A 17,878-nucleotide genomic window follows, 5' to 3' on the forward strand; every position below is an offset into this window, starting at 1 on the left:
AGAATGGGTATTTTTGAAAGGGCCCAGGGACCAACCTGAAAGAGCTCCCATTGGCCAAAGCTGGAATGTTTGAGCAACAAAATAAATAACAGTATTAGATTATAGCCCATATAATAGATATCCATGAGTTCATAGTGATGTAAACAAAACATTATTTAAATGGGTGAAAAAGAGCAGTTCTTTCTTACAGAAGAATTCCAGTGAATAAATGTAAAAGAAATAAAGGAAAAAGAAGACCGCCATTAAAATCTACTGTAATAATTATTGCAAGTGAGATCCACCTTACTAAAGATAGCAGGTGACAGTTTAAAGAACAACAGGATATTTGTATACTCTCAAAGTATCTCCCTCAAGATATTTATTAATTATAATGGGGAAAAATAGTAACTTTATAGTAGATAAACCCAGTAGACACCAGCATAACCAAGTGACCAAGGCCGAGGTCATCAGGGATAAGATGGATATCATGTATCCCCCGACATGATACACTAAGAAGGTGTATATGATACACTTGCCCAAAATGCATAGCCTCAATCTCAGCACAGAGAAACATCGGGCACTTTGGGAAGCCGAAGCAGCCAGATCACTTGAGCTCAGGAGTTTGAGACCAGCCTTGGCAAAACCCTGTCTCTACAAAAAAATACAAAAATTAGCCAGGCATGGTGGTGAGTGCCTGTAGCCCCAACTACTTAGGAGGCTGAAGTGGGAGTATTGCTTGAGCCTGGGAAGTCCAGGTTGTGGTGAGCTGTGATTACACCACTGCACTCCAGCCTGGGCAACAAAGTAAGACCCTATCTCAAAAAGAAAAAGAAAAAAAAATCAGGCAAATTCAAATTAAGGGGCATTCTATGAAATAACTTTCCAGTACTGTTTAAAAGTGTCCAAGTCATGGAGGACAAGGAAAGACCGAGGAACTATCATAGATTAGTGGAGTCTAAAGACCTGAGGCAACTAAATGCAATGTGGAATACTGGATCAGATCCTAGAACAGAAAAAGGACATTAGTGAAAAAACTGGTGACATACTAACAAAGTACGTAGTTTTGTTCGTAGTTTTGGACCCATGTTAATTTCTTAGTTTTTGATCATTGTATCATCATGTAAGATGTTAATACTGGGAAAAGTAGGGAAAGGGTATACAGGAACTCTCTGTACTATTTTTGCAACTTTTCTGGAAATCTAAAATTATTTCAAAAAGGTCTGTGTGTTCCTGTTCTTTCACCAGAATACATCACTGCTACCTTTGGGGAGAGACAAGGCAAATCACAAACAACCATAATAAAGGCAGATCATTGTGTTAAAAGAGGTATAGGAAAAGGGCTGTAAGTGGGGAAGAGTACACACCTGGCAAGGCTGCTGTGAGGATTAGCTCTGTTCTTTTATGTTCAGAACACTGCCTGGCATATAGTAGCTGCCATACAAGAGTTAATATGACATGTAGTTTAGGGAAGGTGAAAGAAATGGCAATTGGGTTGGGTCTTGAAGATGTGTGACTTTTGATAGGCAGAAAGAATATATCTCATAAAGAAAGAAAGAGCAACCAAATGGGAGAATTTGCTCCATGTCAGTCAATGATAATGGCAACAAAGATTAGGTGACTGTGTACTTCAAAATGGGAAATTTTCCAAAATGGCATGGGAGTAATGGTGGTGGCAGTGGGAGGGCTGAGATGTTCCTCTCTCCCTGACTCTGGCTCTTTCTACTCCATACGGCAAGTGGAGAAGGAGAAAGTGAAAACAAAGAACTGATGTCTCGAGAGAAAACCAAGGCAAGTCGAGGAAGGGAAGGGGCATTTGAGAAACCTATCTGTGGAATCACCAAAGAGCTGGTCCACGACGAAAAAAGGGTTCCAAAATGTAGAGTAAAAGCAACTTGTGGAGGTGCTAGAAATGGTGAGTGAGTTGTAGAGAGAGATCTCTGAGAGTAACTTAAATAAGGGTGTTTTGTCAGTGTCAGCTTGCATTAGATTCAGGTATATGAAACAGAAAAATTAAAAACAAAATTATGACTTAAGCAAGATAGATATTGCTCTTTCTATCCAGGGCTGACAATGGTGGTTTCATAGCATTAGGGCCTCATGTTCCAGATGGCTGCTGGAACACCACGCACTAAATCAGCATTGCAAGCCATTAAAAAGGCGGGAAGAACAAACAGCTGTGCACTACTTCTCTTTAAGAAGATTTCATGGACGTCCCCACAATACTTCCTTGTATGTCTCGTTGACCAAAACTTAGACACATAATCATACCTAGCTGCAAGAGAGGCTAGGAGATAGAGTCTTTTAGATGAGTGCCTGTGCATCCCAATAAAATGAGCATCTGTTACTAAGGAAAATAAAGAGTATGGATGAATATGGATGTTGGGACAGACAACAAACAGCCTCTGTGAAAGGTAGTAAAGGAGAGAGCCAGGGGGAGAGGTTTTCTTTTTTTTTTTTTTTTTTTTTTGAGACGGAGTCTCGCTCTGTAGCCCAGGCTGGAGTGCAGTGGCCGGATCTCAGCTCACTGCAAGCTCCGCCTCCCGGGTTCACGCCATTCACCGGCCTCAGCCTCCCGAGTAGCTGGGACTACAGGCGCTGCCACCTCGCCAGGCTATTTTTTGTATTTCTTAGTAGAGACGGGGTTTCACCGTGTTAGCCAGGATGGTCTCGATCTCCTGACCTCGTGATCCGCCCGCCTCGGCCTCCCAAAGTGCTGGGATTACAGGCTTGAGCCACCGCGCCCGGCCAGGGGAGAGGTTTTCATCTAGGACAGTGCGTCTCATAAATCCTGGATTCCTTCTCCTGCTCCTTCTGGCCCCTCATTTCTTCTGTCATCCAAAAGCCTCTTTCTGGGGGGACCCAATTAGCCCTACTTTCTCTCCAGAAGAACCTCAGTCCTGGAATTGGACTATGGCTCAGTCAGTGACATTGGTGTCAGGCTCCTATTCACTGTTACTCTGCAGAACCCCAAACCCTGGCAAAACCATCTCCAACATCATCTCCTCATACCTTCTCCCCCTACCGGTTATGCCCTACACTACCAGGGATTTTCTCCTTTAGAACTGGGTTTGGATTCAAAAGGCAAACTCTCTTCATGCCAAAAAGCCTCTTCACATTGGCTGCAATCATACATTCTGGATAGAAATAATTTAGTATCCAATAAGCATCCCTGTGTGTTCATGGGGCTCACATATTTTTAAAAAGACAGAAAATGTTGAGCACCCTCTCATCATTTCAATAATGAAGAGCTGTAAGACTCATCACACTTTTTTCATTGGTAAGAGGTAGAACATTGGAGAAAAAGCTAAAGCCCAGCATAAGTAAAGGAAAGACTTATGGCTTAGTATAGGCAAGCCTAAGTTAGTTTGTATTATCCCACAAAGATAGCTTTAATTTTCAACCAAAAAAAAACATCTTTCCTTGAAAACCCAGGAACATGTTTTAGATTAGGAAAAACAGACCATTGATATTCTTCCATCCCGGCCATGAAGGAAAAGGAATAGTCCGTGTTCCTTAGAGCAACAATGTCGCTGTAAGGCCAGGAGTCAACCATATACCCAAGCAGTTACCAGTTCCTTGGGGAGGGAGTCAAAATTAGCAATCTGTGATTATGGCATTTGTGTAACCTAATGTGGACAGGTGGTATGTGAAGTACTAACTGATGTGTTTCACATCCTGGCCTGCTCAGACTGCACTTCAAAGAACTTGTTCACTTGTACCCCTTTTCGATCCTCTCTCCAAAACTAAACAAACACCCTCTGAGTTAGGAAAGAGGAGGAATAGGATTATTAGAATGTAAGCAGGAGAATTAGACCCTGGTGACATCTATGAAATGGGGCAGAAGGGAGGGAAAACAATAGATTCCCAGATAGGTTTAGTAATTCAAGGGCAGAGGGACTTTTGATCAAAACCAGGAAAGTGAATATCATGTCCCCTTTCTCTCAATACCTTTCAAGGTATAATATAGAATGCTGATAGGACAGATCTAAAAGACGGTCTGAAACCACTCACATGGGGTGTGTGTGTGTATGTATGTGTGGTGTGTGTGTGCATGTGTTTGTGTCTTCATGGGGAACAGGGAGGAACATCTTCAAAGGATGAGGAAGGGCCAGGCGACCCAAAAGCCCTTAGGATGAGGAAGACACAGGATATAAGGTGATATGGTTTGGCTTTGTCATCTTGAATTATAATCCCACAATCCCCTTGTGTTGTGACAGGGAGCTGGTGGGAGGTGACTGAATCATGGGGTGTTTTCCCCCATGCTGTTCTTGTGATAGTGAATGAGTTCTCATGAGATCTGATGGTTTTATAAGCGTCTGGCATTTCCCCTGCTGGCACTCATTCTCTCTCCTGCCGCGCCTTGTGAAGAAGTGCTGTCTGCCATGATTGTAAGTTTCCTGAGGCCTCCCCAGCCATGCAGAACTGTGAGTCAATTAAACTTCTTTCCAGTTTTGGGTATTTCCATATAGCAATGTGAGAACAGACTAATATTAATACATGTGGCCTACTGACCAGGACAATGACACCTCAGCATACTCTAGCTGGGAGAGATGCCCATGACCATGGACCAGAAGCTTCCCCTGGTGCCAGGATCCAAACTGGGACCTCAAAATCTTAGGCGGACTCTGGAGAGGCCTTAAAGAGGTTGAGGGAATCATGAACTGTGAGGGAATCATGAACTGATTCATTTTTAACCTGAAAGTCATGGTGCTTTCTCAGAAATAACTAAGATTATGTTTTCTGCCATTTGGTGAAAATGGGGCTTAACAAAAACACTGAGTAATAGAAATATGTATTTTCTCTTTTTGCACACCTAACTTGATGCTTGCTGCCTTAGTCACCCATTTGAGGTGTGGTGTTAGGTATTTCTTTGGAATCTGCAAGGTGCTCTGAGAGTGGACTGAGGGGAGGCACAAAACATCACTAGAAGCTCTGACCAAGTTTTTGTTTTCACTACAATCACTTTTTTTAGGCACAGCTGTCACCAAGAGAAGGCCTACTTTGAAAAGCAGATGGCAGGAGTTTTGAATACAAGAAAGGAGTTCCCGGGGCAGATGGCAGCAGACAAGGCATGAAGAAATGAAGGTCTCAACAGAGAGGCAAGAGGCGTCTTTGTAAGAACAAAGGTTTGAGAGGAGAGAGACATGAGCAAAGTCCTGGCTTCAGAGAGTCAGTAGCTAGGGATCTGGTAGAGTCCCTCCTTCTGGGATGAGCCTTTCCTCCACAAAGTATCTGTCCAGCCACACTCCTCAGTCAGACAGTACTGTGAAGGTTCCCATGAGCATTTCGTAAAGCCTGTGGGGCTCCCCCAAAGCACTCTTCCCTATCCATCTGGCAAACATTACTGTCAAATGCATCAAAAACTTATCATATAACACTTCCAGTTTTTTCATCATAAGCCCTTCCAAACTGCCCGCTGCTATTGTTAATGACTCAAGATTCTGACGTCTCCGTCATGCAACAAACTCCAGCTCTCTTTTTTTCTTCTTACCTTACTTAGTAAATTCAGTATATTTTCATGCAAATATTAGAACCTATGCCTTCTACTTTTTCTTCAAAATGCTCTTGGCTCTTGCAACTACAGCTGTGTAACTCCATAGTGGATGAAACCATCACAATCTAGAAAATAAGTTTTCTGTCTTTTGGACAAGATTTCATTTGATTTCAGAATCATCTCCTGACTATCCAGTGGGCTTGCCTGCAAAGAAGTATGATTCTCAAGGATACATTTGTTCCGTTACAACTTTTTGTATGATCCTTGGGCTGAGTTCATAGTTCCTCCTACAGAAAGATGTTCATCATGGTAGAGCACTGAATCAGTGAACTTGAAAGCTAGGAAAGACTTCTAAAGGCCATTTATTACAGCTTCCTAGTTTACAGAAGCAGAAATGAAGGTGCAGAGATATGAAGGCCTTTCCAAAGGCCACTCCTCCAGTGAGGTGCTGAACCAGGTTTAGAAGCTTGGTGGCCTAGAACCCTGTTTAGTGTTCTTTTATGCCATGCTATTTTTAATCTTCTTGCTTGACTAGTGTGGAAGTCATTTGTGATGTTCGCCAATACAGGCATACCTTGTGTTATTGCTTTTCACTTTACCGTGCTTCACAAATATTGCATTTTTAACGAATAGAAAGTTTGTAGCAATCCTGCATCATGCAAGTCTATTGGCGCCATTTTTCCAACAGCATGTGCTCCCTTGTGTCCACATCAGCATTTTTTAGCAATGAAGTATTTTTAATTAAGTTATGCACCTTGTTTTCTTAGACATAATACTATTGCACACTTAGTAGACCACAATATAGTGTAAACATAAGTTTTCTATGCGCCGAGAAACCAAGACGTTTGTGTGTCTTGCCTCATTGTGATATTTGCTTCATTTTGGTGGTCAGAAACAGAACCCACAATCTCTCTGACATATGCCTATATTTCTTTGGGGAAATACAAGAAGAAGTTAGGCATGGCCATGTGACTTGTTTTGGCTAATGAAATGTGAGCAGAAGCAAAGTGTTTCACTTCCACTTTAAGAACCAGTAGGTGATTCACCAATTTCCCTTTCTGCTACCATGGCAACAGGCAACATACTAGATAATAGAAGTTCCACCAGCTGAGGACTACAAGGAGACTGAGGACGATGTGGAGCAGAGCCCCAGCTGACTCATAAAGGACATGTAGCAAGAGTAAAAAATAAACCTTCACGGTTGTAAGCCACTGAGACTTGGGGGTTGTTTGTTGCTACACCATCACCTAGCCTGTCCCCACCAGGTGAGCCTGAGCCACACCTCCATTCCCACGACACACCTCTGTGCATGAAGACTTCAGAGGGTACACAATGCAGGAAATCAGAATTCAGCTCCATAAAACATTCCAGATTCCACATATCACCAACATTCTTTCTGCCTCTTGGCTTATATTAGGGATAGGGGATGTGGTTTATTACAAAGGATGAGTATTTTAATAGCTTCTTATTCCTTGAGCTATTCTGCAGGTAAGTTCCTGGTGGAAATTCCTCTATTCTTAGGGTTAAAAACAGAATGAATGAGATAATTTTAATAAGCTTAGTGCATTATGACCTCAAATGCATCATCCTGTACTTACACACACATACATGTGCAAAGACCTTTGGTTTCCTTGGAGGCTTTCTAGCTAGATAAGTCTCAGCACTTCACACGTTTCCTAACTTTATGAGCATCAACATTATAACAAGCTGATGCTTAAAAAACATCACATCATCAGATATTTCATATGAATAGTTACAAAATTAATGGAAGCTCCTCATAGAGTAGTAAGAGAGCCTCTGTGACCTTGGGTAAGTCACTTAGCCTCTCTGGGCCTCAGTTTCCTTGTCTATAAATGAGGATAGTAGTAGTCCCTGCCTCTCAGGGTTCATGTGAGAATGAAGTTGGGTCATGCACATCATGTCTGGTTCATAGTAAGTACATAATGTTAACTATATCTGAGCCATAGAGTACATAGAAATCCAAAAAGTAAACTCGATTCAGACTTTTTGCTTTCCAAGAAGGGTGAATTCAGAAACCGTTTGGTTCACCAAATAGTGGTTTTCTGGAAAAGATGTAAAACCATGGTCCTACCATCTGGAGGTTTTAACACACTTTTGAAAACACAAACAGATGGGTAGGCAAGTTGGTATTGCTAACAGTTCGAGAAAATTTTCCAAACCTCTTGCTGAGGGCCTAGATCCAGCTGGGAAAATCTTTAAAGGGCAGGCTCATTTATACTTTTTCCATCTTAAATACTTGGACTTTTTCAGGTTTATAACAAAGCTCAGAAAATACTAAAGGTTAAAGGAGAACTGAGAGCTGCCAAGGAAATGAAAGATGAGGTAAGGCTCCTAACTCCTCTTCATACGTGGAGTTGAATATTCATTACAAGGGACTTTTTTTCATGTTTTATTATTCAAAATTCCAGTAATAAGCATCACAAAATATCATGGACAGAGGCGGGCAGCAGAGCATCGTGTTTAAGAGCCCAGACTCGAGCTGGGTGGGTCTGGGTCCATATCTATCAGCAGTATGATACTGAGTTTTTTGCCTACTTTAAGTTTCCTTTGCTTTATCTAGAAAATATGAATGATGATCACCTATTCTAAAGACTTGGTATGAGGATTAGCAAAGTTAGTGCATGTAGAAAGCACTTAATTGACATTAACTATTGTTGCTAACATTCTCTCTTTATCTGGAATGATATGAAAATGGAGTGTCTGACTAGTTTAATCTTTTGGTCAAACTGTGTTTATGGGGTCAGGCGCAGTGACTCAAACCTGTAATCCCAGCACTTTGGGAAGCCAAGGCAGGAGGATTGCTTGAGCCCCAGAGTTTAAGACCAGCCTGGGCAACACGGTAAGACCCCTGTCTCTACAAAAAAAAAAGATTAGCCAGGTGTGGTGGCATGCCCTTTTGGTCCCAGCCACTCAGGAGGCTGAGGCAAGTGGATCACTTGAGCCTGGGAGGTTGAAGCTGCAGTGAGCCGTGATCACACCAGTGCATTCCAGCTGGGGCGACAAAGACCCTGTCTCAAAAACAACAACAACAGCAACAAACTCTGTTTATGTATGCCCTACCTTGTTTCAGAAAGGACTTAAGGGGACTGTTTTGATGAGTGAAGGATTGTCCCATGTACCATATGCTTTTTAACAGACCTCCTACCAAGAGGTGAGCAGATTCTGAAACAGTCAGTCCACTCCTTTCCTGCTGCATTACTGGAGCCATACAGAACTTGATACCAGTTCTGTGGGGAACAAGGATCTGTATGGATTTTCTAGAAAGCTGTTTCTTCATTTAACTTATATCTTTGGATCTCCTTCAATGTGCCAGGCATTCATTGTTCTAGGAGCTGGGAATAAAGCAGTGAACAAAATAGACAAAGATCCCTACTTGTGGAGCTTACCTTCTTGGTAGAATAATTTCTCAAATGATATGATAGTGAAAAGTCTGTGAAAATTGCCCGGGTGCCAATAAAAATCAGCCCACATTCCATAGGTGGCTGATCTCCACCATATGTCATGTGTATCCTACACTGTATACTTATGGGGTGTGCCAATTTTGTTTTTATGGCAAACACTAATCTAGCCTTCCATGATATGTGTCAGACAGTGTTCTAAGTACATTGTATTTACCAATGCATTTAATCATCACAACAACCTTAAGGAAACTATAATTATCTCTATTTTATACATACGAAAATGTAGCCACAGAAGTTAAATAACTTGTTAATGAATACACAGCTGATAAGGGAAGCTCTCAGATATCTTTTTTAATTTGTTAATCTAAGTGTGTGTGTGTGTATGTGTGTATGTGTGTTTAGCCTTCTTACATTTCATAATGTTTTCTTTTTTTAATCTTTTTTATTATACTTTAAGTTCTGGGATACATGTGCAGAATGTGCAGATTTGTTACATAGGTATACATCAATTTTTAAAGAATTTAGAACACCATAAAATACAGTCACTCTTCAGTATATGAACATAATTGGTTCTAAATGTTTGTTCACAGGCAAAACCTTGTATAAGTACCCATTCTTTTCCATCATAAGTAATGTAAAAACTGTAATATTTCTATAAATGGAAAAGTCAACTGGTAATCAAGTCAGTAATATCAGTAATAGTGTTTAAAATCACTGCAGATAACTGTAAACTCTACTATTATACAAGTAAAATGTAAAAATTCCTGAATCAATGTTAGTTTTTAAGGTTTCGTGATTCTTAAGGCATGACTCTCACCATAAATTGAATGGTTGTGATATTAGTGGTGGTTACACGTGGTTTCCCATTGATTATTGAAGATTTGTCCTTATCCTCAGACAAATAAGATAATATCCCAAAGATGATGACCTTTATCGTGTTATTGGTTGAATCCTAAATTACTCTGGATTTTCATGTTGAAATGCCAAATCCCTGGGAATGCTGCCATTTTGAATCTTTGCAATGTTCTTGGGCTCTGAAAATGCTACTGAATCACAAGCTTCAATTTAACATTAGCTTCACCCAAGAAAAAGCTTGAGACTGTCAATACTTGGAAACCTAGAGCAAAATGTCTTCACCTGTTTTGAAATATGTGTTTGAGATACCATGCTTTTTGACAAAAGACCTATTTAATCAATACAGAAAATTTGCTTCAGTAAATAACCTATTTTCCAATAGTTATCATGAATATGGTAGCCACTGCAGTATCAGCACTCATCATTTTGCCTGTGGGTTGATAGCTGCTGCTGCTGTCATATGTTTCAAAGCAGAGTGACCAGGTTCCAACCTTATATAAGAGAAACCAGGTAACTAAGTACATGACTTATGTAAATGAAAACTCACCTGGTAGCGGAGACTGGCAGTGGAGACTTGTAATTTCAGCCATTGTTAATGACTTCAGATCCAGGACAGGATCAGATGTGGTGCCTGAGGGTCAACATTATGACTCTCGGTTCATCTCATGCCCCAGTAATGGTTACAGAGCTATGATTGATGAAATGTCAGATTAAATCTATCCCTATTGCATGTTGATACTCAAAAGGCATCTGCCTGGGATTTAGCCTTCATAAAGTAGATAGGATTATAAATAGTTTACAGCTAATATCTGTGTGAGATACTGGCAAGAAATTAGGTTCACTGAGACCCCAGAAACATTGGCTTTTCTGGGGTTCTGAGGTGAGCACAGCCTTTTCTAATAACTCCCTATAATTAAAAATTGAACATGGTTCTGGAAATCTCCTGATCACTCTCCCAGCATTTTTACTCCTTTTCTGATGCATCAAAACCTCTTTATAATTTGGTTTCCAGGAGTGAATGGTTAAGTTTTGCTTTCAAAAGTAAATTTCACTCGACATCCATCAAAACGTATTTGTTATTCAACTGGTTTAAGGAATGTTCAAAGAAAGATGATTTATTCCAAACCTTGTTTCATGAATGAAGACATTTTCTCAGAGACTCTGAGCCAATGCTAAATTGGCTACAAATTAGATGTACAAATTAGATGAGATCATCTACATTGAAGATCCAATTCTGAACTTCTGGTGGTGCAAAAGAATTGGGCTATCAGGCCTCCTACTCAGAGGACATCCAAAACTGGAGGGAGAAAGGATATTTTTATTGGCCTGAGAGAGAGCACTCAACTTTTAATTTAGAGAAACTCAAGTGTGTATCATTGGTATTTTGTTAGTGAGCCTTCAGTGTGCTAGTCTCCATGGGGAACAATATGCTGTCAGGGTTCCTGCCTCAAGACACATATATTCAGCACCAAGGCAAGAGTATAGGGTATTTGGCTCTCCTGTGGAGCAGGCATCTTGTTGTCACCTAAACTGCTCGTAGATGCCAAAGAAAGACAGTCCTGTGGCCAGAGTGAAGAGGTTCCTTAGGGTCCCACTTCCTGGAGAGGGTCCATACCCTATTCCCAGTGTGGTAACCACAGGAAAGGGATCCAAAGCACCAGAATCAAACTACCACTCTTTATCGAGTTAAGCATTTTGTTTCCAAGTTAGAAAACAGTGTCTGTACACCATTTTTTAAGGCCACTCTACACATATTCTCTTAAGAGAGTCCCTGGTAATTGTCTTAATGGTAATTACATGCTTGGGGCAGTTGACATCCACTGTTATTTTTCTGGAAGTGAGGAACGAAGGATGGGAGCAAGAGAGGAGGAGGGAGAGTTTTTAGATAATGAAATCCTTTTAATGACAGAGCCATGCCGTTAACCTAATTAAACTGTAAAGTGGTTAAAAAAAAATCCAGGTACTAAATGGAAATGAAGAAATAAATCAGCGGAGACAGCAGCAGTTCTGGGAAACCTTCTGAATTCCGAATACTCTGACATTGCAATGTCCGATTCTCGCCGTTGTCCTCCGGCCCCCTTCGGCTTTGTGTAGGGGTCCTTTAAACTGACCTGTCCAGTAAGGCTTGATTTACGATGCCCATATCAGGTCTCCAGTTCCTCTGAGAATGTGTGTTATGCAGCTCATATATTTCAAAAGACAAACCAGTCAGTCGGATATGATGGCAGAGCACCAGCTACAGGGTCAGGAAGAACGTGCTCTCCTGGCCCTACTGCTAACCAGATGTGAGACCTTGGGCACTGTGGCTTAGTTCCCTTCACTATTTCCATGCACCTATCCCCTGCCTACTGCGCACTTTTGCAGCTGTAACTCTCTTAGAAGAATTGTCTTTAGACTACTGAAGTCACTGCCTACAGGGGCAGAGAGCTGGAAGTTCTTAGTTGCTTGTAACCCATGGGATGGCCATTGGCCACTGACTGACTGATGCTGAGTTTGACAGCCCAGCTTTCACTGACACCAATCAGGACAGACTCTAAGGTGTAGCTCATATTCCAGAGTTTCCTGTATGAGCAGGCTAAAATTACTGCCCACAGGATTCTCTGAAAATGTACCTGTACTTGGTTTTTACCCCTTCCCTATCCTTCTTCCCCTTCTTCCATGCTGGTTTTTCTTGGGAGTGTTTCTTTGATAGATGCCATGAATCCTCACTTAAGAACCCTCTCGGTAATCTAACCTAAGAGATAGGTACTGTGTTAGTCCATTTTCACACTGCTATAAAGAACTACTGGAGGCTGAGTAATTTATCAGGAAAAGAGGTTTAACTGATTCACAGGTCCACATAGCTGGGGAGGCCTTAGGAAACTTACAATCATAGCGGAAGGCAAAGGGGAAGCAAGGCACATCTTACATGGCAGCAGGAGAGAGACAGTGAGGGGAAGTGCCACACTTTTAAACTATCAGATCTTGTAAGAACTCACTCACTATTGGCCGGGCGCGGTGGCTCAAGCCTGTAATCCCAGCACTTTGGGAGGCCGAGACGGGCGGATCACGAGGTCAGCAGATCGAGACCATCCTAGCTAACCCAGTGAAACCCCGTCTCTACTAAAAAATACAAAAAACTAGCCGGGTGAGGTGGCGGGCGCCTGTAGTCCCAGCTACTCGGGAGGCTGAGGCAGGAGAATGGCGTAAACCCAGGAGGCGGAGCTTGCAGTGAGCCGAGATCCAGCCACTGCACTCCAGCCTGGGCAACAGAGCGAGACTCCGTCTCAAAAAAAAAAAAAAAAAGAACTCACTCACTATTATAAGAACAGTGTGGGAGAAACCACCCCCATGACCCAATCACCTCCCACCAGGTCCCTCCCTCAACACGTGAGGATTACAATTTGAGATGAGATGTGGGTGGGGACACAGAGCCAAACCATGTACTTACCATGAAGGAACCAGCCTCAGTTCCTAGATTTAAAACTCAGCAGCAGTAACACCTGTGCTCATGAGCGTTGTAGAAAACCAGCACAGTGACAGACTGAAGCACTACACAGGTTCACACAGGACTTCTTCCTCATTCATTTTCACACCATTACCACCCACAACTCTGGGAGTGGAGGTGGCATCCTGGTGTGATAAAGCCCCACCCTCCTACAACAGCTCTGCACCCGCACCCCCACCCAAGTTACTATGCCCCACACACTCTATTTATATCTCAATCACTACTTTCCATCCCCATCTAGCAACAATTAGCTAATTCTTTTCACTCATAATCAAAGACAGAACTTACGCCACCAGCCCAGGGATCTCACTTTGTTCCCATTGTGAATGCCTCTAAAGAAAAGCACTTTTGGGAGGCCGAGGTAGGCAGATCACGAGGTCAGGAGATCGTGACCATCCTGGCTAACACGATGAAACCCCGTCTCTACTGAAAATATAAAAAAAATTAGCCGGGAATGGTGGCGGGTGCCTGTAGTCACAGATACTCGGGAGGCTGAGGCAGGAGAATGGTGTGAACCCAGGAGGCGGAGCTTGCAGTGAGCAAAGATTGTGCCACTGCACTCCAGCCTGGGTGACAAAGCGAGACTCCGTCTCAAAAAAAAGAGAAAAGCACTGGGTTTATAGGTGAAGGAGATCTTTTGGTAGTCTAGTGGGTAGAAGAGAAAGGTAAGAGACTTCAGAATCCCGTATCAAGCCCGTCATGGATTCACTATACTTGTCTTGACAAGTTCATTTGACATCTCAATATGTTCATCAGTGGCAGAGCCATTAATATTTATAGACAGTCCACTAGGTGCCTAGAATTATTCTAGGCACTGACTTCCTCTTGAAAAACAGGGGAATTGTCTGTGGTGCACCCTCAGCAGTGTGGTGAAGATTAATTAATATAAATCAGTAATTGTCTGAATAATGCAGAGCGCTCAGACACCTGGCAATTGGAAACTGTGTAAACGTTACACAGGATGAGTAATAACAGCTAACGGTTGATGGACAAATTTCCAGCAAATTTCAAGTCTCTGTCAACCTGTTAAGTGAACGAAAGCAAGCACTTTCTTGATAGCTTATAATTGATGCTTTTGTTTTTCTGGCTGCCTAGGCGGGGGAAAGAGACAGAGAAGTGAGCAACCTGAACAGCAAGCTGTTAAGCCTGCAAGTTGACATCAAGAATCTGCACGATGTCTGCAAGAGACAGAGGAAGACCTTGCAGGACAATCAGCTCTGCATGGAGGAGGCAATGAACAGCAGCCACGTAAGGGACTTGGCAGCGGCCGCTCACCCCTGCTCCCTCAACTTCTACCTCTCTTCCCTTGGGCAGGGATAATAGAAAGTTCTTCCACTGTTCATTCAAGAGTACTTATTGAACAAGCAATGAGAGAGAATTAAGAGAATTAAACATGCACACCCCAACACACACACACACGGAAAATGCCTTTCCTGCCTTCAGGATTTTTCCATCTATCTCCAAGGTCATGTACATCCTAGGCACAATGTTTTCCTTATCGGGCCTTTCACACCTGTGTTTACAACCCATTGCCCTGAAAATATCAGATCATAGTGATACAAGGGGAGCAGCATCTGCTATGGATCTCAGACAAACTTCTAAGTCAACCATGAAAATAAAAACCATCGCACCTGCTCCAAGATATCAGTGTGCATCGGGGTAGCAGAGGATCTTTATTGCTGCACCTGTGTCTTACTGCCTGTAAGCTTTTCTTCTGGATGCAGGAACCTGATAATAGGACAAGCTCAGTTTCTCAAGAGTTAATGCCTCTAGAAGCAACCTTCAAGCAATGTCAGATGAGGAGGTGGTAGATTCCATCTCCCACCTTCCTTTGTCCCTCGTCAGAGGTAACCCGAGGCATGCTGTCTCACAGACTTCCTCAATGCACCTGAGCCCAGTTGCTCACAGTGGTACCTGACTTGATGACACACCTTTTTTTTTTTAACCCAATGTTGTTGTTGTTGTTGTTGTTACATGAGTAAGTTCTTTAGCGGTGATTTGTGAGATTTTGGTGCACCCATCACCCAAGCAGTATACACTGAATCCAATTTGTAGTCTTTTATCCCTCACCACCCCCAACCTTTCCCCAGAGTCCCCAAAGTTCATTGTTTCACTCTTATGCTTTTGCATCCTCATAGCTTAGCTCCCACTTATAAGTGAGAACGTATGATGTTTGGTTTCCCATTCCTGAGTTACTTCACTTAGAATAATAGTCTCCAATTCCATCCAGGTCGCTGCAAATGCCATTAATTCATTTCTTTTTATGGCTGAGTCGTATTCCATTGTATATATATACCACATGCAAAAATATGGAACCAGCCAAATGCCCATCAATCAATGAGTGGACACACCTTTTATCTGCTTCCTTCCCTTCCTTCAGTTTCCCACTCCCCAGCCAGAGTTTACTAAGACCACCTCCCACAGCGACTACTACTTGACCCTCAGTTCCTTGTCACAGAGCCTGCTTTCAGGGGTGCCCAAGCCAAGACACTCAGTAGCACTGATCCTCCGCATGTGTGAACATGCAGACCTCCTGGCATGAGCATCTTTCTTGAGACTGTGATTTTGGACTAATATTTATCTAGAGTCTAGGCTGTTCATCAGCTGAGGTAATTTCATTTCAGCCTGAGGTTTGCTTTCTTTGGAAGCTCTAAATCTAAGGCCTTTAAGTCAGTCTCTAAATTTATCCACACAAGCTGGGGAGCCAGCTGGGAGATATTTTCCCACAGCTCTCTAAACACTGGGTTTCCAAGAATTCTTTACTTGTGGTCTTCATTTCCATTTAGTGACTTGAGTTATTGGTAAACAGAAAGCAGGTCCTGGCTGCACAGACCTGTTGCTGGACACCCAAAGTTAGCCTCTGGGAGGCTGTGAAGCCGCCACCGTGTTCTTCACTGTTGGTGGTCAAGGATCTGGCCTCTTTTCATTGCATCTATAAGAGTTCTCCCAGGACTTACCGCCTCACTATTGAAACCACAAATTGTTCCTCTGCAATGCCCTAGAAATACTACCAACAAAGCATTTCTACTTCATCTTCTAAGCATTGCTTTCCTCAGGAAGTTACAAATAGAGAAAAATCCACTGGTTTCCTAAATGGATCTCAGGAAGAAGATTATCATAATTTACTTCTTTCTAAATATTAACATTTTAGGATATTTTCACCATTGCTGTCATGAGTTTACTTATTCCCCCAGTCAGGAAAAGCCATCTGGCTTATAAATGTACCTGGCAACTTGGAAGGAGAAAGGTATTAAATTGCATTTTATTATTCTAATTGCCCAGAAGAAGGTCTAACAGCTTGAAACAAGCTTTAAAGCGGGCTCTTTTTTCCCCTAGCACTTAGTGCAGAATTTAAATAGCAGACTACGCATACAAATACACAATTAGATGTAGACTTACACTCATCCGCCCAGAAAATCCCTTTAAGATCTGCCTTCCACATGGAAATGTAATATGGGAACAAAAGGGAAACCAAGACTTTCTGAAATTCTGACTACTCTCTAACAAGGAGCTGGGGAAACAAGCAGGAGGTCAGAGTTTACAACCACAATTATGCAAAAAGATTAAAATATTACATTAGATGTTATGTATAACAAAAGGAGTGGCAGGGAAGGGGTGAGTGATATGACCTTGCAAATCAAAACTACATTATGCTCCCAATCCCAGGAACAGAGCAGGAAATAGGGCGAAGCAAATGGGGTGGCTAAGGTGCAAAATTCATGGGCACAAGCTCTTCAGGTGCCAACCTGCATGTGCTCCACCCTGAGACTGAGTGCCTCCTTAAAATTTGCATCTCACTTGCCTCACCGTGGTCCTGGGCCTGCCCAGGAATCAAAAGAGAATCTCAATTAAAGTGAAAGGAGAAAAGAACAACAGAGATATCATAATAAAATGATCAAAGCAGAAAAGAAAGGGCCTTTTGAGCAATTTTCCCAGGCTCCATTCTCTGATGGTGGCATAGTGTGCATGCCCTGATATTCAGTAGAGCTCAGATTGCCAAACTCATCTTTGAAATGTACAGAGGACACTATTTTTAGCATAAAACTATATAAGGCGAGTTTGATTCCTGTGGATAAAAGTCATTTGTTGAAGATGTAAAGTTAGTAGAATCTTGATGGGCATTATTACACAGTATCATTTTGAATCATTGGGAATGGAAAAAAAATATTTCACTGAATCTTCTAAATGCAATGTGAAATCCTGGATTGGATATTGGAACAGAGAAAACACATTAGTGGAAAAACTGGTGAAATCCAATAAAGTATAGTTCACAGTAATCTTCCAACATTAATTTCTTAGTTTAGACAAATGTACCCAGTTATTTAAGAAGTTTGCCTTAGGGAAAGCTGTATGAAGAACATATGGGAACTCTCTGGGCTACTTTTGCAATTTTTCTGTAAATCAAAAATTATTCTAAAATACTTTTTTTCAAGTGAATCTCAGGCAAGCAGAAGTCACTAGTGAGAAGAATGTCTACATCAGAAAGATGCATCCAAAATTCATGTCACTTAAACATACAGTTCTCTGCTCTACTAGTACAAGGAAGTACAAGAAATGCAATTTGTAGAAGACATAAAAAGTAACAGATAAGTCGGGGCGCGGTGGCTCACGCCTGTAATCCCAGCACTTTGGGAGGCTGAG

The 17,878-nt window shown here is 42.0% G+C and overlaps 1 protein-coding gene across 7 annotated transcripts in view; it reads left to right on the top strand.

Moving 5' to 3' along the window:
* The first annotated feature begins 2,726 nt into the window (after window positions 1–2,726).
* The window catches only part of LOC105491328 (polyamine modulated factor 1 binding protein 1), a 59,457-nt gene continuing 44,305 nt past the window's right edge, over window positions 2,727–17,878 (top strand). For 2 of the 7 annotated variants that reach the window (XM_071084860.1, XM_071084861.1), the window contains exons 1-3: window positions 4,952–5,078; window positions 7,745–7,816; window positions 14,333–14,485. In XM_071084860.1, coding sequence (XP_070940961.1) covers window positions 7,805–7,816; window positions 14,333–14,485 — 165 coding nt within the window. In that variant the 5' untranslated portion in view covers window positions 4,952–5,078; window positions 7,745–7,804. Of the gene's footprint in view, window positions 5,079–5,550; window positions 6,739–6,792; window positions 6,962–7,109; window positions 7,283–7,744; window positions 7,817–14,332; window positions 14,486–17,878 lie in introns of those variants that run through there. The other 5 variants (XM_071084858.1, XM_071084856.1, XM_071084857.1 and 2 more) reach the window with 5 other exon arrangements.

Source organism: Macaca nemestrina, chromosome 18 (genome assembly GCF_043159975.1).
Source record: "Macaca nemestrina isolate mMacNem1 chromosome 18, mMacNem.hap1, whole genome shotgun sequence".
In the NCBI taxonomy this organism is placed as follows: Eukaryota; Metazoa; Chordata; class Mammalia; order Primates; family Cercopithecidae; genus Macaca; species Macaca nemestrina.